Source organism: Stegastes partitus, unplaced genomic scaffold (genome assembly GCF_000690725.1).
Source record: "Stegastes partitus isolate 25-593 unplaced genomic scaffold, Stegastes_partitus-1.0.2 Scaffold320, whole genome shotgun sequence".
In the NCBI taxonomy this organism is placed as follows: domain Eukaryota; kingdom Metazoa; phylum Chordata; class Actinopteri; family Pomacentridae; genus Stegastes; species Stegastes partitus.
Window position 1 is genome coordinate 42001 of NW_007578051.1, and position 27563 is coordinate 69563.

The window sequence follows — 27563 nt, forward strand, 5'->3', positions numbered from 1 at the left end:
AGTACAGTGGCAGTTTAACAGCTCTGAGCGGCGTGTAGTAACAAGCATGCAGGACCAAGTTCCTAAAGTAAGTCGTAGTCAAAGATCTGCACTCAGTACGATCAGTTGTGTAAGACACCTACTATAATAGCAGCTATAATGTGAAGTGCCATATTGAACGTGTTGAATTTACATAATTGTAAAAGGAAAGAATAAATCTGCAGACCACCTGCTGATGCTGGAGACTGTATGATTACTGATACCTGGCTTTGGTAGAAGTCTCAACTAAGAGAATCTGACTGAGTATTTGTCTGCGTTTGTGTGAGAAATAAAACTCAAGAGCCGTGGGGTATTTATTGAGGAAAGCATTTACTTGTGGACCATGACGTATGTAACAATTACAAACCATAAACAAAAGAAGGAAAATATACATATGTGGTTGCATTGTGTGCAAGAAAACACAAGGCCTTTTTACTTCCACAGCTTCTTGATAGACATGTTCTTCTCGCTGTCTTTCTGCATCACCTGGTGAAGAGAACAAAGAACAGTCTTAACTGGAAGCTACAGGTAGAAACTTAATGGTACAATTGTGGCTTTTTTTTAATGGTAACTTTCCCAGTTCATGTCCTAGATTGTCTTCAAACCCATCAGGAATTTTTGAAGTTTGGCCCTCTGAGGTGAACTTTAGCATTATGGTGACTCATTCTAAGCCTCATCAGAAGTTTTTTTGTTTTGTTTTACTTGACTGAAACTTGTACTAAACATCCACAGAATCTGAACTGCTGAATGATTTACAGTAATCAAGCTGATAAATTAATTTATACCCCAATTAAGAACCTTTTGATTTTACTAAGTCACTATCTAATCTAGTTTTCACTTTTTTGAAACCAAATTGTGGATTCTGTGTAGTATTAAAATAGTGGTCTCACACAAAACATTTGATGTTTTTTAAGAATATCCACTGCATGAACTGGGAATGTTCGGTGAGTTGGTCTGTACTGACCTAAGTACAAGAGTGAATCTTGACATTTAATAATGAGAGCTGGGATTAGCTTCATTATTTTGGGGGCAGGACGGGTTGTCACACTAACCTTTGCCACGGCCATCTCAAAGTCCTCCTGAGTGACGTGAACTCTTCGTTCTCTCAAGGCATACATCCCTGCCTCTGTGCAAACTCCCTAAAATACACAAAGTAAGGACATTTAATTAATTTAATCACATACTACCTCATTTCGCACCTAACTGGTACCTTCTAGTGCGTAATTCTTACCTTGACCTCAGCACCAGAGGCTCCGGGCATCAGCTCTGCAATCTTCCTCAGGTTAATGCCACGTGTCAGGTTCATCTTTCTGGAGTGGATCTTCAGGATGTCCAGTCGGGCCTAATGGTGCAGAATTAAGTTGTGCTCAAATACAGACGATCACAACATGCAGAGTAATTTGTGTAATAGCTAACTATTCAACTAGTGTGCATGTAACAATTAATTACCTCCTCATTGGGAGGGGGAAACTCAATCTTCCTGTCGATCCTGCCTGGCCTGAGCAGAGCCGAGTCCAAGATGTCAATACGGTTGGTGGCCATGATGACCTGCACAGAGAATGAACAGATAAATAAACACTAGTTATGCTTCCATAACTTTGTTTTGAGTCCCTCTGTTGGCATTTATAAAGCAGTACACAAGCATTAATAAAGGTTTATAACACACTAAGGTAGTTGTAAACAGATAAACGGTCTTTAAGAGTTTGCACTTGTCGCTGTCAAGAACTTTAACTCTTACTGTTAAGCAACTGTAACTTGATGCTGGTATATAAATGGATGAATGAATGACAGCTGTTGTAATTATGCCTTCTGTTATGTATATACACAATATACAGGATTAAAGAAAAGGGCCACCAAAGAAAACTACTGTAAGTGGCTGCTAATAGCACTAAAAGAAACACACATTTAAATGTGTGTGTATATATATATATATGTGTAGTAACTATATATAATGAATCCAATACAAGAGAAGGGGCTACCTTAGAAGTAAATTTGTGAAAAGCCACAGTATTCAAACAACAAAAAAACAAACGGTATTATTTTATGATGTGTCTGTGATACCTTGATGTTCTTGGTTGCCTCGAAGCCGTCCAGCTGATTGAGCAGCTCCAACATTGTCCTCTGCACCTCACTGTCTCCACCTGAGCCGCCCTCCAGGCGAGAAGAGCCGATGGAATCAATCTCGTCCATGAAGATGATGGAGGGAGCGTGCTCTCTTGCCATGACGAACAGCTCACGCACCATACGAGCACCTGGGGCAAGATGGAAAAAGAAAAATTCAGGTTTTACAACTAGAGTTCTGAAAAATCTAATTAAGAATGGACATGAATGTGATTACAGTATTAGGAAAAGACATATTAGCTCACCCTCTCCAATAAACTTCTGGACCAGTTCAGAGCCCGACACCCTGATGAAGGTACAGTCAGTGTGGTGGGCCACCGCTCTCGCCAGCAGGGTCTTCCCTGTACCAGGGGGACCGTACAGCAGCACACCCTGCAAACACAAACATCAAAAACATCAATTCGCTGACTGACAAATGGCTACAACACCTGACTATGCAGTACTTTGACAATCTAGATTTTCGAATCAGATACAGTAATGTTTTTCACATCTGATTCAAAATTTTCACAGTGAATTAAATTTGTTTGGGGTTTGGACTGTTGGGTGGCCAACACAAGGCAAGAAATTAAGTTGGGCATTTTTCTCCTCTTGTGATGTCTCAAAGGTCAATCAGCAGAATAATTAATACACACACACACGATTTACATTAGTGACAAAATAGTTTGGATATTATCTGTAGGACTTTGTTAGTCCTTTATGAGTTTTCTACCAACTAACATCAAAATGTGAAAAAAAAGCAAAACTTCATCAGCTCTCTGGACAATCACCCACCTTTGGCTGTGCAATGCCTAAAGCCTCAAACAGCTCTGGATGCTTTACAGGCAGCTCAATCACTTCTTTGATCTCCTTGATCTGTTTATCCAGGCCACCAATCATTTCATAGGTGGAGTCTGGCACCTTCTCCACCATCATGAGGGATACCAGCGGATCCACCTTGTTGGGCAAGATCTTGTGCAGTGTGTAGCTGTCGTTTCTCAGAGCCACACGGCAATTTGGAGTCACCTGTTGCAAACACAACAAAGGGATGATAACAGGGATCCCAAAAGTTGTGGATACAAGTGAAATTTTGCACGTGTTCTGTTTTCCTCTGTAGTTTTATGGTAAGTCACTATAAAGATAATGGCAAAACTATTTAAGCAGTCTAACTCACAACCCACATTCACATGAACAACTATAATACGTACATCGTTGATGTCAATGTTCTTGTCCACATCCACAACAAATTTTCCTTCTGGATGCACCTGAAAATGACGAGGAGACGTTAAATTGGACCGTATCTCATAATGAAAATGGAGCATGCTGCTTTGTGCACTGTGCACAGCGTACCTTGACCAGTACTTTCTTTTTGTCCATGACCCTCACCACTTCTCCGACATAGGATCCCTGCTCCTGCAGTAACTGCAGCTCCTCACGAAGGAGACGCACTAAGAGACACAGAGAATTAAGATCATTTCATCAATGGGGAATTCTTATGTACAATTAAATATTTTTTTTACATTACAAAAATGATGTTGCCGTAATAACGACAGTATACCTTTGGCATTGAGCTCATTCCTCTGTGCCTGCAGACGTCTAAGATTCTGGCTCTTGTCGTTCACTGTCAACTGGGGGGGAAAAACAGTTTAGAACTGACAGGCAAACACACATTGTGCAATACTGAGTCACATCACAAGCTGATAGATGGCACAGATATTCATTTCTTACTTGCAACTCTTCTATCTTAGACAAGTAGTACTGCCGAAGACCTGATCCACCTTTACTCTCCCCCATCTCCATCTGTCAAAGAGAAGAAAGCATTTGTCTTAGTGATACTGATTTTTTTCAAAGTTAAATCCCCACCATTAACTTTGAATAAAGCAGCAAGTAATTAATACACACATTATAATCAATCTCAGATGTTTTACATTAAATAGTGCTTTTTAATATAAACCTGCTTTTTTTTTTTTTTTATATATATATTTTTTTTTTTTTTTTTAAAGCCCAGCATCAATTCAATATTCACAGTGTAATCGAATATTTGTTTAGACCTACTTTTTAAATTACGTTTTTGATCTGTAAAGTGTCACCAAAATAAAAAAAAATATATACAAAAATAAAAAAAAAAAGTCCCAAGAACACCAGGTAGGTCTTCAAAACAACATAGGGAAAGCCCTAAAGATATCAAATTTACAATATTACAATTTGGTTGCGAAACCTCATTTTGAAAAAGCTGAAACCTGAGAACATTGGAGGATTTTGTTAGAACTGTCATTCTCCAATTTTCATTACTTTCACATGTCGACTAGTTACATTGACGACAAGTTGGTTAAGTGTTTTCCTAATATTGCCAAATTACATTAAACTACACATATGTAAAGAATACCTGTAAACACTGATCACCCAGTAAGTGTGATGAGTAATGCTAACGGGTTGAGACAATAACGATGTTTCAAGTTGTTTTGACGGGTTTATCCCGTTAAACCCGTCAAAACAGTTAAACACAAACTATTTACGTCTCAGAGTTAGTTACCTTCGCCTCCATAGTTAGCAAATTTATTTGCAGACGAACACAAGTTAATGTTAGCTAACGTTAGCTAATCCAAAGACAGCAAAGACGCTGCTACGGAACTACTTTGCCATTCTTAAACAACAACCCAATATTAACTTATTATTAGCCACTTTTCAGTTTTCTAAACATTAGAATAGAGAAGACAGTTACCGACACACCGCTGCGACTCATTCTGAGCAGCTAGCTCAAGTTAGCACCAAGCTACGTCCGACTGACAGTGAGCCTTAGTTAGCGCTTAGCTTAGTTAGCTACAATGAGACAGCAAACCGGCAGCATACAACACATTCACTGTTTTCAATGAAGTAACGTTTAAAAAAATCACACTACAGCCGCACAGTGGTTCAGTCTCACAACCGGCTTAAAGAAACCGCTCGACTCGAATCAGAACAGCAATGTTTCCCCGATAATGTGCCAATACAGTGAACAAAACGACAGAAATAGACACCTACATGGTCAATCCCGTCCACCTCCATTTTTAAGTTTCTGCATCCGCTGGAGACCAGGCGTATTTCCGGTACACTTCTTCTTCGCAGTTTTTTTTACTAGGCGTACATTCGCACATCGTCCTCTACGGGCCTTTCTAAAAAGTACAGACGACACAACAAGTAGCAATAATAATAAACCCACTACATTAAATAAATAAACTCACCCCTTCCTCCACGTTTGATTTATTTATTTTTTGGTCACGTAAAATAATCTGACAACGCTCTCCAAATCTTCAGTGATTGTTAAAAGTTTTATTCAGTTAGCTTTTGACTTTATGGGAACATTACGTGAATTGAACATCACCCTCTCTGCCAAGAAGTTTGGCTGAACACATCCAGGTCTTCTGTTGCCACAGCGACCCTCATTTAGAACCTGTGGCACAGAACGGAACCGGAACCAGACCTGGACTGACCGTATGAAACAGGGATCTCGACTGGCACGTTTTTCTTTTTTCTTTCAAGATGAATACAAGGAAGAGGTTTGTTCAACATTTTAGTAATAATATTAACAACAATAATAGAATAGAATAGAATAGAATAGAATTTTATTGATCCCTTTGGTGGAAATCTCAGGGAAATTGTTGAAGGTTTAGTTTTGTTGATGTAGTAGTAATAATAATCTTTAAAAAATGAATTAAAAAATAAACAAAATAATAGTAATAATATAGTAATAATACTACTATTAATAACAATACAATTAATCATAACAATAAACGTAATAATACATTTTAAAATAAATAAAAAATCATCCCTTCCTCCACTGTTGTCCAGGCTGGTTGGTCTAGTGGTAGGATTCTTGTAAATTTTTCTCGTAGATTAATCGTAGCAACTGGACTTGCTTTTAATCTACGATTAATCAACAAGAATAACCATGACCTGGATGACTGAGAATCTTCACAGATTCTTGTAAAGAGGCCTGGGTTCAAATCCCGGATGAGCCCTTTCAGTGTTTTGGAGGAAGTGGTGGCTCAGCAGTTCAGGCTCTGGGCATAGTTTTAAAAAAAATAACAGTCCTTAACATATTCTGACAAAATGATTAAGTTTAAATTTGACAGTTTCAAAGATAATAATATAAAACAAAATAAAAAATAAAATATAAATAATATATATATTTGTGCTGCCACACATTAATGATAAAACGTGTGAATTCTACACCAATAATATGCTAGTTTCAGCCTCATCTGTCTATATTTTGCCTCTAAAATATGCTCTAATCATCTACTTCCGAGTTGCCCTGTCTAAGCATAGTGGTCAAATTCAGTCCAGATGGGAAAAAGGCATAGATATCGCTCCTTTTTTACATTTTCACAAATAGAGTAATGGTTTCACAAATTTGACAGTGGGGATTTACCTAAAATATCAAACATAGCTTTACATCTTTCCACAGTGTGTCTAAAGAGCCAACATCCCCGTTTCTTTACTTTCTCCATTGATCAGAAAGTGTCTTTCGAGGTTTACAGCCAGGTTAGATGTCAAATGAGGATAAACACCACTTCCAGTTGTGTCTTTCACCTCCTCTCAGCTCCTCTTTGCCACTCCTTGAACAGAGCAGACCGAGATAGCGTTCAAAAAGGGTGTGAACAACAGCAGCTTAGTTGGATTTAAAGCTGCAGACAGTGAAACAGCCCATCTGAAACAGGGATAAAATAGGGATATTAATGGCAAGGTAGAATTAACGATCTGTGTGGGATGTTGAGCTGAAACTTGAAATACACATTCTTGAGACGTGTGTGACTTTCATTAACTTGCCAAAAGGGGATATAAGACCTTTAACTTTCCCTTAACTCACAAATTGAAAGCATATGATTAAAAGCTGCAAATTAGAAGCTAGGTTTCGTGTCATCAAGCATTAACCCTAAAAAAAGTGTTGCTTTGTACCAGAAAAACTTGTAATACTAACTTATGAACAGGATGCAATTATGTTCAAATGCTTTGTCATACAAATACATGTACTATTTAATAATAAATGTATAATTTAGTGTTAACTGTAGGTCACATTGTTCCTTTGGATCAGTGTAATCTTACAAGCTGAGACACAGCTCTCAACAGCTCGAGGACAACCAGACAAACCTGTTGAAACGGCTGCTTTCAGAAGCACCTGAGCTCTGCAACCGGCCCAAACATGCACCGTCATGGCACAACTCCAGCTCTCTGATCATACAGCAGAAGCTGTACACTAAAAGACATTAATACAAGGAAACGCCATTAGTAATAATAACAACACAATGGGTAATATTATATGTAACTTATGCACCCATTCTATATCAAATATATAGTTCAACAAACATTTGTAAGTATATTTATTGTAAAAAATACTCCAAATGTATAAAAGATAAAGGCTTTTGATTGATACACAACATGCAAACATTTTACAAAGAGGCTGTACAAAAAATGAAAACCATTTGTACACAATATTTCTCAAATTCATGTGCCTTCCTCACATTTGGCACAAAATGTTAACATGGAATGTTTCAAGAACTTCTCAAGACAAAAAAACAAATTCAGTGAAAAGTTAACAAATGAAAACTGTACACAACAATTTGGCGCTTTGTTGAGTTGACTAGTAACTACAGTTGCATTTCTATTCTTTACTTATTGATTTATTTTTAAATTCATACCAGTTATACAGATAAAGATCTCTGCAGTTCAGAAAGTCTGCCGCAGGTCCTCTTCCTGGCATTACAAATAATAAAACACCCCAATAACAAATGAAAACAGCATGTAAACATTCAAAAGGTACAAAAGAAGAGCTGAAGAACAACAGCTGGACCGAGTGGACTCGTTCTTTTACAAATCAGGAACTCAATCTTTTCCCAGAGTAGAGCCTTCTTGGAAATCCTGCTCTTTTCATTTCAGATTATGTATCTACCAAAAAAAAACAAAAAACAGCTATGTTGGCATAAAAAGCAATTTCTAGCTTTTATCAATCCATTAGACATTTAGACTTCTCATTCCCATGTGTTTTCAAAAATATAATCAACATTTTCTGCAGTAAAATGTGTTATAGTATGAACCTATATATTCAGTCCTACAAGGCTTCCCATTTCTAGTTAGCGGGCATAAGGCATTGCCCCCATCTAAAGGTTATGGCTTTTAAAAGTGAAGGTAAACAGGCACCATTTCGTAATAGCACACAAGGTGATAGTAAAAAAAAAAAAACATCTTAACAGCACCAGTGCTTAAACAGTTTTAAGCATTCTGTACCATAAGTGAAACATATTGCAAAAAAAGGCAAAGGTTATTTGAACAGGCTCAAAATGGCAGACAATGCAAGGCAAGCGTACTATAAAAGACATGCAAATCATCACTTTGGTCCCGTATACTCATTACATGACGATGGCTTTACGGACACTGAAGCTGCAACGTTAGCTTGATTCCTTCCAGTTTCACTTAAGTGGACATTAACATCTGATGAGTGCTAAGTCAGCTGGGATTCCTCTGGAATATATCTTTAGGTGAGTCGGATACCCAACACTTGCTCCAACTCCTGTCTTCTCTGCTGCACCTGAAACAAAGCGGGGATGGTGTCCGTGCATGTTAAAATCACTCATCTAAATTACACAGATCTGCTGTGGAACATGCACAATGTTTGGCAGTGCATTAGCTTCTGGATTTACTCACTTTTGAGTAAATGTATCGTCCCACTGCCTCTGGGACCCACGGTGCCTGGTAGAACTCAGTCCTCCTCTCCTCCTCCGGGTTTCCAGTCACATCAGTCATCAACTGAAGAAACAGAAATGTATCGTTGAATATAAGGAGCCACAGTTTCATGATAACAGAGAAAGGTTTCATTACCAAAACACCAAACTAGTACTTGAAAGACTGACTTGTAAATTGTCAACTGACTTGGCAGTACTGAGAGTTTGATGGATCGCCTTTTCATGTGATGTGATCAAAGTGATCGAAGTGATGTCTTTGATTCCATCTGACTACTGACGCTATGTTGTAATATGTCTAATTTTACTAAATTTCATATTAAACTGTGTTTGCATCGGCATGCACTGTCTGAGCCAAAGGAGCCCAGGTGCACTATAGCTGCAGGCAATTATGGTCCTGGCCAGCTGGTAATTACCTACGTGAAGCAGCAACAGGCAACCGGTACCGACAAAGTAGTTGTATTGTGGAGCATGGCGTTATTCAATTTTGGGAAACTCGCGCCAGACGTTGATTTTTTCAAACGAAAAAAAAGTAACATTTTGGAATAAACTGGCTGACTGGAGAAAATCTGTGTGCTAAAAATTATATATACATTTGTTGGGGTTCTCATGAGAACAAAGCAGCCATTTAGGCTTCAAGAATTACATTTATTGAACTGATGAGACACCAGAGCTTTTTCTGCCATTAAATGACTAGAATGCAGCATCTGAATAATTTCATGCAACACCTATGGGCTACAGGAACGAGCAGAAAGTCTGTGTTGAGCATTCAGAATCGCTCTAGAGAGAAAAAGGTATCAGCCAGAGTAAAAGTGTAGTTCGTCATATATTATGGGACTAGACAGTAACGTGTTCAGATGATGTTATTGAGTGGAGAGCTTGCAAGTCTTATTTATAGCCTTCATGTTGTTGGACTAGGTTAGTGCATTTGGCCAGTTTATAGTCAGTCTTTCAGAGTTAATGAGCACTAGGAGTGTTTAATAGCCCAGTTTAACCTGCAGGAGCTTGTAAAGGCTCCTGTTAACTGCTGTGCTCCCATGGATGATACTAATTCATGACGAACAGGGAGACAATCAGCTGTCACAGATAATGAGCTCAAATCTAGAAATGCTAACACACTCCCTCCACAAGCAGTGCCTACACTGAAACATAAAAAAAACCTGGATACCAACAGTATAGTGCTAAATGCTAATGCTGTTGTACAACCTCCAGCTGGTAGACTTCAAGAAGAGCTTTTACTGAACAACGTGTTTATGTGTCATCCTATAAGGACAACTGAGGAAAAGGTCATATAGATGTAGTTGGAAGTGGTCGACACATTTACCTTCAGATCTCTGCTCTGAGACTTCAGCCAGTCCTGGATGAAGTCCTGTGGATTATTGCTGAAGCTCAGCATAAAGTCTCTCTCAGTCTTCAGCTGGTTGATGTACTCAATGGTTTCATGAATCTGCAGTGAATAGAAAAAGTGACGATCAGTGTTTGATGGATTCTAGCATTTTTTTCTTTTATTACCATTTTCCCCAAAATGCACATGATGTGGAGGAAAAGCCCTACCTTCATCTCAAGCGCAGCAATTTCCTGTTGGTTGGTTGTAGAGGACAGGAAGCTGTTCATTTGGCCCTTCAGTGGGTCGTCCACCTCCACATCGATGTCATAACACGCTGTCTTTTTCTGATCTGTGGGATCCACACTGCTCAGAGAAGGCAGAGACAGCAAAACAGAATTCGAGTTAGATGGTAACAAGGGAGGAAAAGTGATGCTGACCACGCATTTGTAAGAGCAGATCATTAAAAAAAAAAGCCCTCATAGGCCAATTCATAAAGCTAAGGAAATAAAATTAGAAATGCCTTGTGCCCCAAATGCTTTGGAAATACCTTAGCGGATAAGACGCTTCCTGAGATGGTGCCAAAACTGATAATTCAGGCAGAGGAAAAAAAAAAACCTACACAGGCACAAAAGCACTATAATGATCCACACTCCCCTACCTAATGATGTGATTGATAATAATGGGGTCAGGGTGCTGCAGCAGGCCCGCCAGCTTCATGGGAATCTCAGAGAATCTCATGCGTGGACAGCCGAAGATCTAAACAGTTGAAAAATAGAGCATGTCAGATAGGTAAGGTCAGTTGCACATTTGAGGCCCGTGAAAGACTGTATTAGCAATACTCATATTTGAATCTACAAATGAGTTATTTAATGCAATAAACTATTAATTTTAGGGCAAGAAAAAAAACAAAAAAAACAAGTGACTGATGCAACAATAATCTTCCTTTTCATTACTGGTTTAAAGGAACAAATATTAAAAACGTTTCTGAACATTTGATAATACATACACAATTACATTTCATGCTAAAATGTTAAAGAGAACCTGAGAAATGCTGAGCTTGAATTGCCCACTATCCTATTACCTGTCTGAAATAGCGGTTGCAATTGATGTACTCCTTCTCGTGACTATCCTGCAGCTTGTTGTTCTTGATGTAGAGCCAGAGAGCTTGCATGATGCTGGCCCGTGTCTGTGTGTGCACACCCAGAAGGCGAGCCAACCGTGGGTCCAATTTGTACTGAGGGGGCTTAAAAAAAAAGAAAAAAAAAGCCAGCGTTAAAAAGGAAATTAAGTCATAACATCCAGGAATACAACTACTTGAAAGACGATAACTGAAATCGTACCTGGTGGTCGAGCATGAGCAGAAGGGTGCATTTCACATTCACGTCGCCGGGCCTTTTGACCTGGAAACCATCCGTCTCCTGAGTGGTGGGCATTCTGTGCCACTGAGAGATGAACACGTGTAAAAAAGACTAAAACAGATTACCTCCGAGCCACCGCCACAGCCCTGTATTTACTCCTTTCTTCTAGCTTGCTTATGTAAATACAGATAGTAAATCTTCTACGTGGAAGTAAACACTCCAAGACAATACTGGCTCAGTTCCAGTTTCATTAAATCGTGCAATCATTGGGTATCTATGACTGTAAACATTTGCTTTCAACATTGTTGGTTTTGTGGGCTCATTTGTACGAGTTGGCATCTTGATCAAAACATTTTCCTTAATTATGTTAATTAAAAATATGAAAGCTGCCATTAAACTCATGTTAATAAAAGGCTGATTTATTAGTGGAAATAATTCACGCATAATAACCCCTGCTGCTCTGACAAACAAGCTCACAAAGGGATTGGTTTCGAGCTTTAGTGATTCCAGCTGAACTCAGCTAAAAAAAAAAAAAAAAAAATGGACTGGTGCCTGGTGAGCCAGTCTCAGAGGATGTTGGTGTCAATTTGCCTACAATGTTCCAAGGCTTATGTCATACCTCTACTAAGTGATTGTCAGGTCCATAGAGCTCCTTATCAAGCTCAATCACCAGACTTTTGAAGAAAGATGAGAACTTCCTCTTCTGCTTGCCAGGCTGGAAATAAAGAGCATACAAAAGACAGTGAAAAACACAGAGATACAAGATTGCTATCAGTGTTTTCTTATTATGCCGTGTCAGGCTGCAACTGCATTGTTTAGCTCTGACCACATTGGGGGTGGTGAAGCACAAAACTGTAGACTAGAAAAAGCTGCTGCACCCCCGCCCTTTCCACAGCCCTGTCAAAGTCTGTTTGCACAACATGACCCCTCTCACTCCTTCCCTCACATCCCTTTTTTCTTTTTCTGTTAGTCCATGCAATACTCCTACGCATGCCTAGACCAGAGGAGAAAAATTAAGAGGAGAGAGAGCGAGAGAGAGAGAAAAAGACTCCTTCATGTGGCCCCAGATGACACAATGAGAAGAGCTGGAATTGATGGAGGGAGGGATGGAGGGAGGGGAGAGGCATGTCAGCTTATGGTATGCAACGGCCAGTGGTTTCAATTCCGTATTTCAAGAGAACATGAGCTGTGAGCAGTTGTGGGGTGGAATGGGGAGAGCTGTAAACACACATCTGGCTGCGTGGTCTGAGCCAAGGACACAGGCCAACTGAAGTTTTTCAGAAAACACAATAACAGAGACTGAAATACTCTGAGTCAGACCACACTGAGACAATGGAGAAACAGAGCAAGAAGCAACAGCCGCGTTGATTCACTTACTTCCTCCAGGAGTTTGCCTTCCACTCTCAGCTCCCAGGAGGACACCTTCTCCGCCTCCTCACCCTCAGGCTTGCTGGGAGTGTAAGTGTTGGAAATGTAGATCCTTAGCTTACGCTTTTGCTGCGTCAAACACAAGAACAAGCAGATGTGTCGGGGATTACGTTCATAACCGACTCTCAAACACTGGCACGTTTGTTTGAGATCGGCAAGTTCACTTTTTCTTATGCACATGGTTGATGGAGACAAGGGTTCAACAAAACATTTCAAATTTCAATCCTTAAGATTAACAGCATTTGCATTCAGTAGTTTCCATTCTATATATGTAATTGGATTTTCTTATTCCAGCGCTGGATCTAGATTGCTCAAGTACTGAGGGTCACACAGAACATGATGTATGCATGTAATCCACTGTTACTATTTTAGTTTCCCATCAGTTCACTGTTCTACTTTCCTACAGCCATACTACAGTGGTATTAAATTACACACATTGTTTACAGGCAGTGACTGTTATTGTAAAGACTTCACACAAAACTGCATTTGTCACGGAGGTTAGTTCTGGCTGCAATCACTTTTTTTTTTTTTTTTAATATCTTTTAATGGGCTTTTTGCCTTTATTTAGAGCAGTGGAGAAAGACAGGAGAAGAATGGGGAGAGACCTGCAGCAAAGGGTCATGAGCAGGAGTCGAACCCACGACCGCTGCATCGGGGAACTAAAGCCCCTGTTCATGGGGTCAACTAGGTGAGCTATAGGGACGCCCGGCTGCAATCATTTATTAAAAATGCATCAATAAAACAAAACAAATGTCATTTTTTTTAGCCTTTTTTTAAGAGCAGATTAATTTTAAATATTTTGTGGAGCAACTAAACACGATGGAGCCACTGTCAGCTGTCAGAGCAACAGTTGAAGGAGACAGGCTGCTCTCCTCCACCTTCTCAGCCTGATAACAAGCTTCACTGTGTCCTGCAGTCGAGTGGAAATTTACTTCCACTGTGCACAGCAGGACACCTGACCACATTTGTGATTATGTTTGACTTTTTCATTTAAAAAAAAAAAGAAGTGAATTTGTTTGAGTTCACCGTAAACAGACTTGCCAGTTGCTGCTCTTTTACAGCGTCTCCCTGCTGTTTGTATTTAAGGCAGCACTTCATAAAGCTTAAAGGTTATCTTAAAAATGTCTTTTTATTATCAGAAAAATGTGGCAAAGCATCAAGAAAAAAATACCATAATGGGCTTCTTGATGGCCTCCTGAATCTCCATACGCTTTCGGGCGATGGTCTGATCCAGCTTCCTCTCGAAGGCCAGCAGATCCATGTAGGCCTGGGACTCTGGGACCAGGTCTCGGATCTGAAGGGCAGCAGAATGTGAGTTTTAAGGGAAAAAATGCCAACTGTGATTAGATTTTTTAATTTCAAAGTTTTCCTACCCTCTGTGGCAGAACTTTGTCGGCCATCTTGCGCCTTTTTGGTCTAAATCACAGAAAAAGGATAAAACAGAAGATGAGTTCCAAAGTATTCAGTTCAGAAAGAAAACATGAATCGACCACGTAAACATCCGTCTCTAAAACACAAAAGATCCCATTTCTAAAAATAACACAATCTCAAACAGGGACAAGCTATGTTCTGTCTCAGTGTGTCTCATCATTTAGCAAGTATGAGCTTACCGATAACCAATTTGCAAGGAACTGGCTGCACACTGACACATGATACAAGATTAGCTGAAAGACCTCGTTCACTTCATTTGATTATCAGTTATTTGTAGAAAACTTCACAGAGCAATAACACAATCTCGGCCAGTGTTATCTCTTTCCTAAGTCCCCCTGAAAGACTGCCTCAGGTTTCCACTTATCACTGCTACGGACTTCATAAAAGCGAGTTTGTTTCTTTAATTCAATTATACAGTTCCCCCTCATTATGGCTAAACTTAATTCCAAAGTGCTGTAAGGAGAATTTAGGATGCGCTTCTAGCACTGTGGCTCACTTATCCTCCACTGCCAAGAATATAGCTACGAGATAAACCTTAAAGCACAACAGATTCATTGTGGTTGAAAACTGTAAATGCCTTTTCATATGATGGCTCGCCTCATTTATGGCATCACTGAGCAGTTTGAAGTCAAAAATAGCCACTTGTGTCTGTTGCTTTCAAAGCGAAGGCTGGTCATGAGATGCCGCTCTCCTCATGTCTGCGTGATCTGAGCTGCGCATAAACAGTTCAGCAACTTCACCGCAGAAAGGAAACCTGACTGAAAAGTGTTATCATGTTAATAAACCACAGCAAGGAAGAGCTAGTTACTGCATTTCTATAGGTATGATACCATTACTACGTGTACTGGTTGAGGAAAACAGTACTAGTAGAGTCCTTTAGGGTAATCCTGTTTGCTATGAAGCTGTGTTGTGAATAAGGACAGACTCTCTACTCTCCTCTTTTTTTTTTGTTTTGTTTAGAGAACAGTTCTTTTCTTAAAATTTTATTATCCTCCTGAGCATTTTCTTGGACTCGTCAGGAGAAGCAATTCTAAAAATAAATTGAATGATTTGATTTGGCCACAGCTTTATACCAGTTGTTTGTTTGACGAACCATCTGAAAATTAAGTTTCAGGTTTCGTTGAAAACATGAATAATCAAGAACAAAATTGTTGGAATAATTTGTACTGAAAATAACGGTTAATTAGTTAGTTTTTTTAAGGTAGTGAAGCAAAAAGGTGCCATTCTCTACATGTTGGCCCCTGGCTGTTGTATTCAATCAACCCCGGCATTATTCCTCTCCTGCTCTCACACAAACACTCTCACATCTCCACAGTTTACCCTCGTCTGAGGCCTCCCAGCGCCTCTTGCTGCTGATGTTGATGCTGCTGATGAAGAAAGCGCTTCCTTGAGGCGTCCATGCTCGGGGGTCCCATGCCTGGCCTCATGGGAATGTTACCGCCGCCGTAAGAGGGGCCTGGCAGCTGACCCCCCATTGACCCCATGGGGCCCCCCACTCTATTGGGTGGCATCCCCGGGCGCTGGAGATAAAGGAGGGAAGCTGAAGCTATGATTTGTGGTTCATGAGAATTTGAAACACACATTTTTGTGTAATAACGTCTTTGCTTATTAATTTCTGTAGTTTTAACTCACATTTAAAAAAAAAAAAAAAGGTATGTAATAGAGCTGTAACAATTACGTCACCAACAATAAATGAATCACCAACTATTTCAATCATCAATCAATTAGTTTGAGTGATCTTTTTTTTCTGATTCCAGCTTTGTAAATGTGAATATTTTCTGGTTTCTTTCCTCCTCTATGACAGTAAGCTGAATAGCTTTGAGTTTTAGAGAAAACAAAAGACATCCAAGGATGTAATCTCAGGTTTTGGGAAACTCTGCTCAACATTTCATCGACTAAACAACTATTCTATGAATCAAGAAAATAATCCACAGATTAAGAAACAATACAAACAACAGCTTTTGCATGTTTGGAGATGATCTGGGTACATTTTGTCTCTTCAGTACTGGTTTACAACAGGTGAGTGTATGTTACTAATGTGATTTGGATGTCAGATTTCAAGGCAGAAAGAGGGGGAGGGTCCCACAGGGTCTTAGCCATCATTATACAGAGAATTCAGTGGATGACAAATCTAATCAAAGACAAAGCATATAATTAAGCAACTGTCTAAAATCTAATTACATGTTTTAGCTACCCAGCTTGTGCATATATTTCAGATTATGTGATTTATTAATACCAAGCTTTAGGTGTTCACAGTGTGTATTAAATAAAGTGTGCAGCAAAACACAGTGCTACTGCTCACACTGCATGTTATTGCACATACATGCTTAAATAACAACATGTCCGTAAATGTGCAGATTGGACACAAGGGTTTAATGGACATGTGTCATACACAGAAGGTTATCATGGCCTCTTTCTTCATGTTTCAATCTTGTTCTGCAAGATTTAACGAATTTATCAGCACTGTTTGCAAATGTTCCCATCTTAAAACACAGCTGTCTGTCTCATATCTGTGCCTGTAACTGACAAAGAGCAGACAAGTGTACTGGTGCATGGTAGCTGCAGAGCACATGAAGCTGCAGATGGTGGCAGAGCTGGGATAACATATGCAGGCTTACCTCTGGGCAGATGGTGGTGATGATAAACTTACTTTTGTTTTCACCCTAACTGACAGCAGGCTGAGGGCAACCACGTGATTTTCACTTTCTCACTTACAAAAAACAAACACTTTTCTGGAGTTGCTGATTGAACCACCAACTATTTTAAAAGGTATTCAATGACGAATCACCTTTAAGGCCATTTTAAAAGATTTGGATTCAATTTGTTGATGGCTGCAAGTAATTGTAGAGCCTTTTCAAAGGCGGAAGCAGTGATCACACGATGAAATATTACAAAAAAAATATAGCTTTTAAAGTGACTTTCATACTATAGAGTGACTTCTTTCAATTGGACAAGTGTGTTAAATCCCACATTTGGGGCTGAATTCACTCTTAAAATCAGCGAAGGCGGTGTAAAGCCGAAGAGAGAAATGCAGTCACCCTTCACTTTCGCTCATCACCGGGTTTCTCTATTTAATGAAGAGAAATCATATTAAAAACCTACCTGGGGGTACTGGGGAGTGGTGTTCATGCTCCGGGGGTATCCCGCCGGAGGTTGCGGCATTCCTGCCATCCTCATGCCCGCGGCGTGCCCGACGTTCATGGGGCTCACATTGGGATTCATCGGAGGACCCGTGAAGCCTCCTCTTGATGCCATCTTCAAGATCCACAAGTGGTTAAAAGTGACCGAAACTTCAAACGGATTTCGGCCCTAATAAAAGCCGAACCGGTCGCTAAACGAGTGTCGCTCGGAGACGTCTGAGGGCGGTTATCCGCCTACCTGCGGTCACTTTAGCGGAGCTCCTGTTTGACAGCAAGCACACTGTCAACAAAAAGCTAGCTAATGTTAGCTCGGTTCCTCCCGTGTCAAGTTCCGGGATTTGCTTGTACCCAGTAACCGCTGCTTTTGTGGACACTAACGGCTGGCTGTTGTTCGTCGGGTCCTACCTCGGTCTTTCCGTCGGAACATCGCTAACTAACAGCTATTTGAGTGTGAGGCCGGTGGAAAACATGAGAAGTGACTTACGACAAACTGAGAGTGTGAAGCTTCAACAAGTTCTCTTATAACTGCCCACACACGGCACTGCGTGCTGCGTTCACGCCTGTGGGAAGTTCCGTCCTTCCACATTTCAGCGCACAATCATGGTTACCCTCGGCTTCTAATTCTGTAGCTCTTGGTGGGAAAACATTTAAAACATATTTGGACTCGAAATTATCACTATTTTAATGTTTATTGCATTAAATTCTATGTTTTTATGATTAAAGATGTGGCGTTCACGGGCAATGCTGCTTTCTGCATTCATGATTTTGCAACATGTCATTGTGTAATTTTCTCTCTGAATTAAAACCGCAACCATCAGAGGTTTCCAGTAATTTTCAACTCCATTTATTTTAAAATGTGGCAATTAAGTCACCTGAACTAAACTGTTTGGGGGTTCCAAACAATAAGTGGATGCGGGCCCGTTGGAAAGATAAATAAATTTAAAAAAAAATCTAAAAATCTGGTGGCAAAAACAGGGAAAACCTGTGAAATAACAATGAAAAAATCTATTTACAATTTTATATTATTTGTATTTTTAAAACATTATTTGTCACTTTAATATACAGATTTTTTTTTCAGTGTAAAATAATATTTTACATTGATTTTAAAAAGTGCTATTGTTTTGATTTACCTTTTATAGTGCACCACACATCTGCTGCCCTCCATGCACTGTGTGCAAAAATAATAGTTTTTAAATAGTCTTCAGAAGGTTTCTTCAAAGCATCATCACCAGTTGAAGAACCTTTTCAGTTAGGAGATTGTTATTCACAAGCTTTATGTGGTTCTTTAAAGGATTAAAAGTTTTTCATTTTTATTGGAGTTGTTACACTTGGTGGCCTTCACTAGCATCAAATTATATGCACAACTAATGATTATTATCCTTATTGATAATTCTGCAGATTATTTTTGCAATTACTCTGTTAATCACTTGGTCCATAAAACATCATAAATGCCTTCACAGTTTCTTCAACCTTGGATTGGCATCTTGTAATTCTTGTTGTTCTAGATTCTTAGATTCTTACATTTGATTTTTTTTTCTTTAAAATTACTTAAATAAGTTTTATTATCAAAACAGAACCAGGTCGGTCAACACAGATATGTGTTAAAAATGATTAGTTACAACCTATTTTTGCTCCATAAATGGAGCACCACACAAATAATTTTTTTAAATGATTATTTGAAATAATTTTTTGGGGGGTCTTGCTTGACTGTTCTTTGGGGAACTGAAAATGTTTTTTCTATGGGAACAGGGCCCACAGCAGACTATACCGTATATGACTGTTTCAGTATTTGCCCCTGACACCCAGAGACCAGCCATTATCCTGAAGTAATGATCTCTGGCTCCAGGTTTTTCTGTTCTGTCAGTAAGTCTGTGGTAAACATTATTTAGGAATATGCACCACGTGAACACAATTTAAACTTGAATGCCGATGATTTTTAAACTATAGGGGCCTTTCTAAAAGACAAAATTAGATAATAATGCAGGAACTGCCTTAATTGATGTTGTCAGGTTCACTACATTGTAATTTGTGGTGCAAACTGGAAAGTGGTGAAGTGAGACTTCTCTGGGTCTGGAGCCTCAGAACAGTTACCCACAAAGCCCTGCTGTTAATTCAGTCTTCCTCCACAGCACAGGTTTAGAGGGTTTTGCAGCAGGGGTGGCCTTAGGCCTTATAGACCATTTGGGCTAACTTTAATTTCCAACATATCTGTGCTAAAATTGATAACAAATAAACAACCAAAACGTGTTGGTTTCCTATTGTGCTGTACTCTCAGTCTGACATTAGGACATTTGCTTAAGTGGGTGAAGTGTGACAGGGGTGGCAGGTTGGGCTCAGGGATGAAGCTGAGATACAGCAGGTTTAGTGGTTTAACTCAGTGGTGACAGACAAACTCAGATCCCTTATTTGGATAAAAACACCAACGCCCTGATGTAACAATTGAAAAAAATCAGTTCTGATGATTAACACTGATTCAAATGTGGGAATATTCACTAATGTTTGCTTTGTTGTTGTGAAAGCGAAGAAGAGGTGTTCTGACTCTTAAGGAAAAGCACCAATGCAGCAATGTAAAAGCACTCCATTACAAGTAAAAGTCATGCATGAAAAATTCTGCTTAAGTAAAAGTACATAAGTATAAGCAGCAAAATGTAATTCTAGATTTAAGGTAAAAGCACTGGTTTGATCCTTCTGACTAATACATTATTATATATCTTTACATTGTTAATCCTGAAACATCACTGTGTTAGTGTTACTATTGCAGCTACTTCAAACTACTTTATACACAGTTTTATATAAAGTAATAGAATATAAATCAGAGGAGTCATCAGATGATTAATAGGACAGGAAAGAAAAAACTGCAAATTTCTGACAGAGAAGTCTGTTTCCAGTTTTTTGACTTTGTATCTCATCTTTGATTTTTGATGAGCTTTTCAATCATTTGAACATTTATTGAAATGAAACCATTTGAGAAGTTTATAAGGAAAAATGTCTATTTGGTGGAGCTGATAACAGCACATGACCTCTGAAACATGACCAGACTGCACACTGCTTTTGCAAATGTAGTGGAGTAAAAACAAAAATAATTTCTCTCTTAAAATGGAATTAAAAAACAACATAAAATGGAAACAGTCAAAGTACAAGGACCACAAAATTGTACTTAAGCAAAGTACTTGCATAAATACACTTCATTACTTTCCATCACTGTTTAAATATTGGCCAGTTTGACTGTTTCAAGGCCTCAAACTAACAAATTTAGAGGGTAAATGCTTTTCTGGTGGAACTCATTACAACTCAGAAATCTGAAATGTGATGTGGCCCTGAAAGGACCCTGTTTTTAAACCAAAAAAAACTAGGTAACCTTTTTTTTTTTTTTTAAATCCGTCATTGCATTCTATTTATATGGCAATTGTTATTTTAAAATCTTTATCATGAAAATAACTTGTAAATAACTAACAATCATATCTAAAAACATATTTTCAGATAATTCAGTCCATATAAAAAGGACCTTCAACTCAAAAGTTTAATCTGAAACTTCTTCTCTCAGCTTTATGGCCTAAACACACAAATGTTTCAAAGCTCCGATGTCGACATTTTGGAAGGAGCCTTAAAGGCAACAGAACTGGATCTGTCCTGGTAAACCTGTGCCAACACTGTTTACTACCGCTCAGTGATAATAGGACCTACAATCAGGCATGGGACAAAAGCAACATTTAACGTTTTGTCAAGCCAGTGTATTACAATGACCAAAACTTCAACAGATTATCTGATCAACAGCCTCCCCTGTTGGCCACTTGGTCTTTATTAGCAAGTGCTTTGTTCAATATCCATCAAAGTTCTATTCAGTGCCGGTGAAGTGTTCAAATGAACACAGAATCAAAGGACAGGTAACAAATCATTTATTATGCTAGACAGATGAAACAAACTGAGCCATGATAGCAGCAATTCAACTATTAGAATATTTACACTATCACATCACACCAAGGACATATGTAACCCTTTACAATGTAAACACATGATACCGAATGCTAGAAAACAAGCCGATCTATCCACCAAAAAAAACAAAACAAAAAAAACAACAAAAAGAAACCTGCTTGTACAATTAAGGGGTTCATTTACTGATTTTTTTTTTTTTTCTTAAACAAGGTTCCACAGGTGAGTGACAGACAGAACTGCTTGTGTTGGAATTCAGCTGGAGAACTGAGCCTGAAAGTGAAAATAACAAGACAAACCATCAGCAATGATTGTCTTTGACATTATTTTTCAAAGAATGAGATTTTAAAAAGGCGAGGAAATAGAAGTGCACCTAATTTCTAATCATTTTCCGTATTTACTGTATGTGCATGCAGCTGCCTCTGCTCAGCCGCTGAACGAATCAACACCAGAGTCGAACTCTGTGCAGTTGAAATCACGATATTCATTATTCTGGACTGAAAATAAACGAAAACAAAAAAATAAAAATAAAAAATAAACAAAACTGAGTGTTGATACGATGACTTTGTGAATAAAAAATAAATCTGTCAAGTATACAGTAAGAGTTCTGGACTGCTTCCGACACCACAAATGTCACCTATAACATCAACGTCCATTGATTTCACAACATAAAGAACCAAAGGTGAAGTGTTATTGGTCTTCCCGTGCGTGCGCCTTTGTGCGTGCGTCCACACACGATGCTAAAGAGAATGTGTGTCTGTGGCCGAGTGCGTTATTGAGAGAAGGCCTCGTCTTTCATCAGCATGCGTGGGCTCTCCTGGTTGTCCATGCGACGTCTAGGACCCATCATGTCTGGAGGGAACAAAAGAAGCAGGATGTGTCACGCATTTACTCATCCTACCATCCAATTACGCAAGGATTTAAATTACTATTCGTTTCATCATTATTCATCGTCACGATTCCATAGTACTACTGGCTCTAAGCGGGTCTGAGTATTTTATAGCATTGACGCTGGAGAGTAGACGGTACGAATACTAAATACAGCTGCTTTGAATGAGCTGTTTACGCAGCCACAATGTAAATCTTAAGAAAACAGAGGAGATGCTTACAGCTGAAAAACAACAAGCAATGATTAAATCTTATGATCTTTGTGACGTTTACTCGCTTTCCAAAGCTGCAGTTTGATTGTAATATGTATTACATCATTTTACGTTCGGAGAAAACAGAACGTGCATTAGTAATTCCAGGGTTTTGTACGGCTCACGTTGTGACTACACATGGCAGTAAGCAGCTGGTCTACATACAGCGAAGGAAATAAGTCTGTATGACCTTATGTGGCAGAAATGTATGAATTTCTTTTACATTTCTGATCATTTGTTGAACAAAAACGTGTGTTATGCTTGAGAATATGAAATCCTAATGAATTAAACTGGTTAAAAATATGCACATATTTATTGTTTGAACCCTTAAGTTCCCTTTGGCAGTGCCTAAAAACTCTTCCTCTATGCAGGAAAAAGCCTAATTTCTGTATACCGGCTGCTAAATAGGGGCTGCAAGGTGGATCAGTGGTTAGCACAGTTGCCTCGCAGCAAGAAAGTCGTCGGCTCACATCCCGTTGAGGACACCCGGGATCTTTCTGCGTGGAGTTTGCAAGTTCTCCCAATGCAGCGTGGGTTCTCTCCGGGTTCTTCAGCTTCCGCCCACAGTCCAGAAACATGTTGAGGTTAATCGGTGATTCTAAATTGTCCGTAGGTGTGAATGTGAGTGTGCTTGGTTGTCTGTCTCTAAGTGTAGCCCTGTGATAGACTGGTGACCTGTCCAGGTGTCCCCTGCCTTCACCCTGAGTCAGCTGGGATAGACTCCAGCCCCATGACCCCAGTGAGGATTAAGTGGTGTATAGATAACAGATGGATAGCTGCTAAATCTCTTGTTCTGTGATGATTATATATTGACAACATTCTAAACAAGAGCTAGGCTTTACTTCCTAAATGAAACCATTCTACCCTAATGCTGCACTAAGGAAGATTCTTGACTAAACTAGCCTCTTTTGGTGTGCTCTTTGTAATGAAAAACATTTTAATTATGTCTAATTTAGGAGAAATATGATGCAGTAGGTGCACCAGTAAAAACATCATCTCTTTTTTGATGTGAAAATGCTTTTACTTTGTCTAATTTTTGGCATCTGTTAATATAAAGTGACCACCGGGAGGATCTTTAAACAAGAGATTACACAGGTAGTCCAACGTTGTGTAGTTTTTCTTTGCACTTTGGGACCACCAACATGCAAAAGGTCAAAACTCTGCCTTACAATAGTTCCAACTTGCAGATCGTATAACCTGTAGTGTGTCAATCACTGCCTCCAAAAATCCCAGCAGTTATTCACAACAGACTTCCTGTGACTAAATAACCTCCTGCATACTTTTCTGCATTGTTCATCCAAATACTGCAGCATTCACTGCGTATTCTGTCCTTCCATACTTCATAGTTCAGACTACTACAAGTGTGTAATGAGCAGCAGGACTATTGTCTGATGCAGTGATTAGTTGTACTGTGTCTTCTAATGGTTTTCTGAAAGGATTTGATTACATAAAGACACAAAGCAGGAAAAGAAAACATGTGATCAAGCAGAAAGTCAAAGGCTTGTTTTCACTTACTGCTCTTATGCTTGAATGATTTGGATCTTCTTGGTGAATTTGGATTCTGAGGAGGGAGGAGAAAATGCATCGTGTTATAAATGTGTTTTCAGAAATGAAAGAATGATTAGAACAATAAGAGAAATATATGATTAGATATTAATAGAGACAGCTGGATAAAAATTTAAAGTACCTTATCAGATTTCCTTTTCTTGGCTATAAAAGAAAGAATTTTAGGTTTAGGTTTACAGACAACATTTCAGTAATTTCATACATGTGAGACTAGAAATAGTACCAGTACATCACCTTTCTTTTCTGCCCCATAAGACCAGTCATTATCGTTGACGTCGTCATTGTCCTCTTGGTCGCTCTCTGACTTGTTGTTGGTGTTGTTGCCCGTCACTATTCTGTAGCGGGGGAAACAGTAAGACACGACACACACGGTGAGTCAGCATTACTCACCGCGAATCCCAGTTTGATTATAAAACAAATGCATTCTGGGCTTGTGTAGCTACAGAAACAAGCTACTTTTGGTTTCTACGGCTACAAGATTCTCTGAGATTTATTTATTTTTTTTAGAGTTTTACATCAATCTTTGCACATCACCCACCACATGTACACCTACAACTATCGCCACACAGAAGAACCGATTATTTGTCAACTACTGAACTATGGATTAGTTGAGTAACTATTTAGGAGAATAAAGTTTTAAATTCTCGGATTCCAGCTTTTAAAATGTGAATATTTTCTGGTTTCTTTCCTCCTCAATGACAGCAAACTGAATATCTTTGGGTTGTGGACAAAGAAAATGTCAGAATGTCATCTTGGGCTTTGAAAATTCTGGTTTAACACCCAAGATCTAAATAATTAATAAACAGTGGAAACATTGGTAGTGAACATTAACACATCACATGTACATTATGTAGAGCCCAGCAGAGTGAAAACATTTCAGATTACACTAGTTTGCACTGAAAGTTAGCTTCAGATCTGTTTGTGTGGAGCTGCTGTCCTCTCCTACCTGCGGTTGGCTATGCGGCTGCTGTTGCGTCCCATCCCCAGACATTTCTCCAGGTGTGGGGCGAAGCGTGAGGCAGCGATGCTCCGGCTGCAGTTGGGACACACACACTCCTTGTTTTTCCACTGGTTGTACACCTGGCCGAACACATCCAGTCCTGGCTGGTCCACAATTTCTGGAAATCCAGATGTAAAAACAGCGAGAGATGAATGTTTGCTACTTTGGCATACATTGACTCAAACAACTTTTCATGCATGAATGATGCAGCTGTGTTCCAGGGAGGCAGGATGACCGTGCTCACCAAAGTCCCTCATGCTTTCTTGGTCCGTGTCATCCAGGAAAAAATAGCCCTGCTTAACAGCCCGGTGGACCTCGAAGCAAAGACCCAGGCATGCATCCTCCACCAGGTCAGACAGGATGTCCTGAGCTAGGGCCTGGGAGGGAGGACACACATGTACAGGGGTTTCTGTTCTGTGCATGTCACCAGTGTGTGTGTGTGTGTGTTTATGTGTGTGCGTGCGTGCAATGAACTCTGCTACTGTACCTCCAGCTTGCTGTTGTCCAGGCTGGACATTGAAACCTCCTCCATTTTCATTTGCCAGAACTACCAGATGAGCAGACACTGCTGTGGTCATGCTGTAGCGCAGCAAGCATTGGCCAAAAACCAGGGGTCTGAAAAAAACAAAACAGCCGGTTTACAGCAACAACGGCGCATCTGAGGGCAACATTTGACGTCTTGAATGGGATTCATGTACTCACAACTGCACGTTTGAACACCGCCAGGGAGCCACTTCTCACGTTCACAACCTGCAAATATCACAAAACAGGAGGTGAAGCAGCATCTCAGTGAGCACGGAGCCAAACATGACGCTAGCACAGAGCAGCTCCGAGCATTAACATGTCATGAAAGTAGCTTAGCCCAAACCTTGGGGAGGAAAACAAAGAGCGTGGCTATGAATAGGCTGCTGGAGGAATTGAAAATGCCAAGAGGTTAGAGGAGAGGCGGTATCCTGCCCGCAAACCCGCCAGGTCGACAGCCGCTAGCTAGCATGTCTCCCACCAGGCTGAGCAGCCACAAACACGGTTTATCGGTGACTGAAGACACACATCTGACTACATGGAGGCTGCTTCCCCCCTGAACCCGACTCTGCTGCTGCTGCTGCTGCTGCACTGCGGCTGTCCGCCTCCCAGCCGCCCCGTGTGAACCCCCCAGTGGGGAAAAAAAACGACGCCTGTGCCCCCCAACACAAAGCCCATGTATGAGGAAAAAAACGGAAACGCGGCGCCGGAGAAGCCGCTAATTGCGTTTATTTACCTATTTCGGCAGGCATCCATCTTTACATCAGAGAGATCAGACAGTAGCAATCGATCGCTGCACGAGTTCGCGGCTTCCTCTGCTGCACCGCCGGAGCCTCCGAGTGTTTATGAGCCCGGACAGCATGTGACTGCGTGTCTCCCCCAGAGTGACTCGGGCTTGAACCGGCCTTTTATTTGGCTTTGTGTGCACCGTCGTATTTTTAGCCTTTACTCTAGTTTGAGCCCAGTGATTTGAACTTAACCGCATCACGCAATCGAGACGAGTCACATATTTAAAACAGGCAAACAAGTTTATTGGAAACAGCTTCTCCCTCTAGGATTTACAGACAAAATTATGAAAAGGTTTAGATTTATAGAAATAACAGTAATTAATAAAACAAAACAAAACAAAAAACAATGCTTGATAAGGCTTTTTTTTCATTTTCCCCATTTACTCAACACAAAAATAAAAAGCAATCCCATAAATTACGTGTTCAGTCCCCTGGTAACGATGCTTTTCCTTCTAAACCACTTTATACACACGTTTTCATGGATAACAGTAGAAACAGACAGATTCACAGAATATAGGCACAACAAATGTCTTTGTTGCCTCCTTTATTCACAAGGATTTATAACCAACCTCAGATTATGTAAGTAGTGATAAGGGCCCCACTTATCTATCTGCTTGTTAACACTATTAAAATAATAATAAAAAAGAAAAATATTATACATACACACATATATATATGCACAGACGCTTGAAACCAGAATTTTACATACACAGTATAAAAAGACATGAAACCTTTTTTTTTTCTCACAGTCTGACATTAAATCAGACTAAACTTTTCCTGTTTTGGGTCAGTTAGGATTGCCAACATTATTTCTGTCTGCTAAATGTCAGAATAATGAGAGAGAGAATTTTTAAAAGAGAATATTTTATTACTTTCTTCAAAAATAAGAAGTTTACAGACACTCAGATTATGCCGACATGGGCTGAAAGGCTACTCTGAGAGGAAGACGACATTACTCCAAAAGCAACATAAAAAAGCCAGATAACAGTTTGTAAATGCACAGAGGGACAAAGAGCTTCATTTATGGAGACATGTCCTGTGGTCTGATGAAACTAAAATTGAACTGTTTGGCTGCAATGACCATTGTTAGATTTGGAGGAAAAAGG

General features: G+C 39.6%; 3 protein-coding genes across 4 annotated transcripts; all 3 read right to left on the reverse strand.

Moving 5' to 3' along the window:
- Positions 1 to 329: 329 nt before the first annotated feature.
- Positions 330 to 5181, reverse strand: psmc5 (proteasome 26S subunit, ATPase 5). Its single transcript, XM_008283569.1, has 12 exons — positions 5137 to 5181; positions 3844 to 3915; positions 3674 to 3743; positions 3466 to 3563; positions 3324 to 3380; positions 2911 to 3141; positions 2385 to 2511; positions 2080 to 2270; positions 1468 to 1566; positions 1250 to 1360; positions 1071 to 1157; positions 330 to 504 (listed from the first exon to the last, which is right to left on the reverse strand). Exons 1-12 carry the CDS (start codon positions 5158 to 5160, stop codon positions 451 to 453), a joined length of 1221 nt encoding a protein of 406 aa, XP_008281791.1. The 5' UTR covers positions 5161 to 5181; the 3' UTR covers positions 330 to 450.
- A 2274-nt stretch (positions 5182 to 7455) lies between these two features.
- smarcd2 (SWI/SNF related BAF chromatin remodeling complex subunit D2) lies at positions 7456 to 18061 on the reverse strand. The gene is made up of 13 exons (XM_008283571.1): positions 17475 to 18061; positions 15693 to 15892; positions 14315 to 14357; positions 14113 to 14235; positions 12891 to 13010; positions 12133 to 12228; positions 11496 to 11597; positions 11237 to 11398; positions 10814 to 10911; positions 10383 to 10518; positions 10153 to 10275; positions 8794 to 8895; positions 7456 to 8677 (listed from the first exon to the last, which is right to left on the reverse strand). Exons 1-13 carry the CDS (start codon positions 17625 to 17627, stop codon positions 8624 to 8626), a joined length of 1512 nt encoding a protein of 503 aa, XP_008281793.1. The 5' UTR covers positions 17628 to 18061; the 3' UTR covers positions 7456 to 8623.
- A 3330-nt stretch (positions 18062 to 21391) lies between these two features.
- atxn7l3b (ataxin 7 like 3b) lies at positions 21392 to 26501 on the reverse strand. Of its 2 annotated transcripts, none has more exons than XM_008283572.1 (9): positions 26406 to 26501; positions 25850 to 25897; positions 25635 to 25762; positions 25392 to 25524; positions 25094 to 25265; positions 24382 to 24482; positions 24269 to 24291; positions 24097 to 24142; positions 21392 to 22294 (listed from the first exon to the last, which is right to left on the reverse strand). In XM_008283572.1, the coding sequence occupies exons 3-9, from the start codon at positions 25683 to 25685 to the stop codon at positions 22215 to 22217; spliced, it is 606 nt and encodes a 201-aa protein (XP_008281794.1). In that variant the 5' UTR covers positions 25686 to 25762; positions 25850 to 25897; positions 26406 to 26501; the 3' UTR covers positions 21392 to 22214. The 2 variants fall into 2 exon arrangements, with proteins under 2 accessions (XP_008281794.1, XP_008281795.1); XM_008283573.1 differs by lacking the exon at positions 26406 to 26501 and adding an exon at positions 26016 to 26147.
- Positions 26502 to 27563: the final 1062 nt, after the last annotated feature.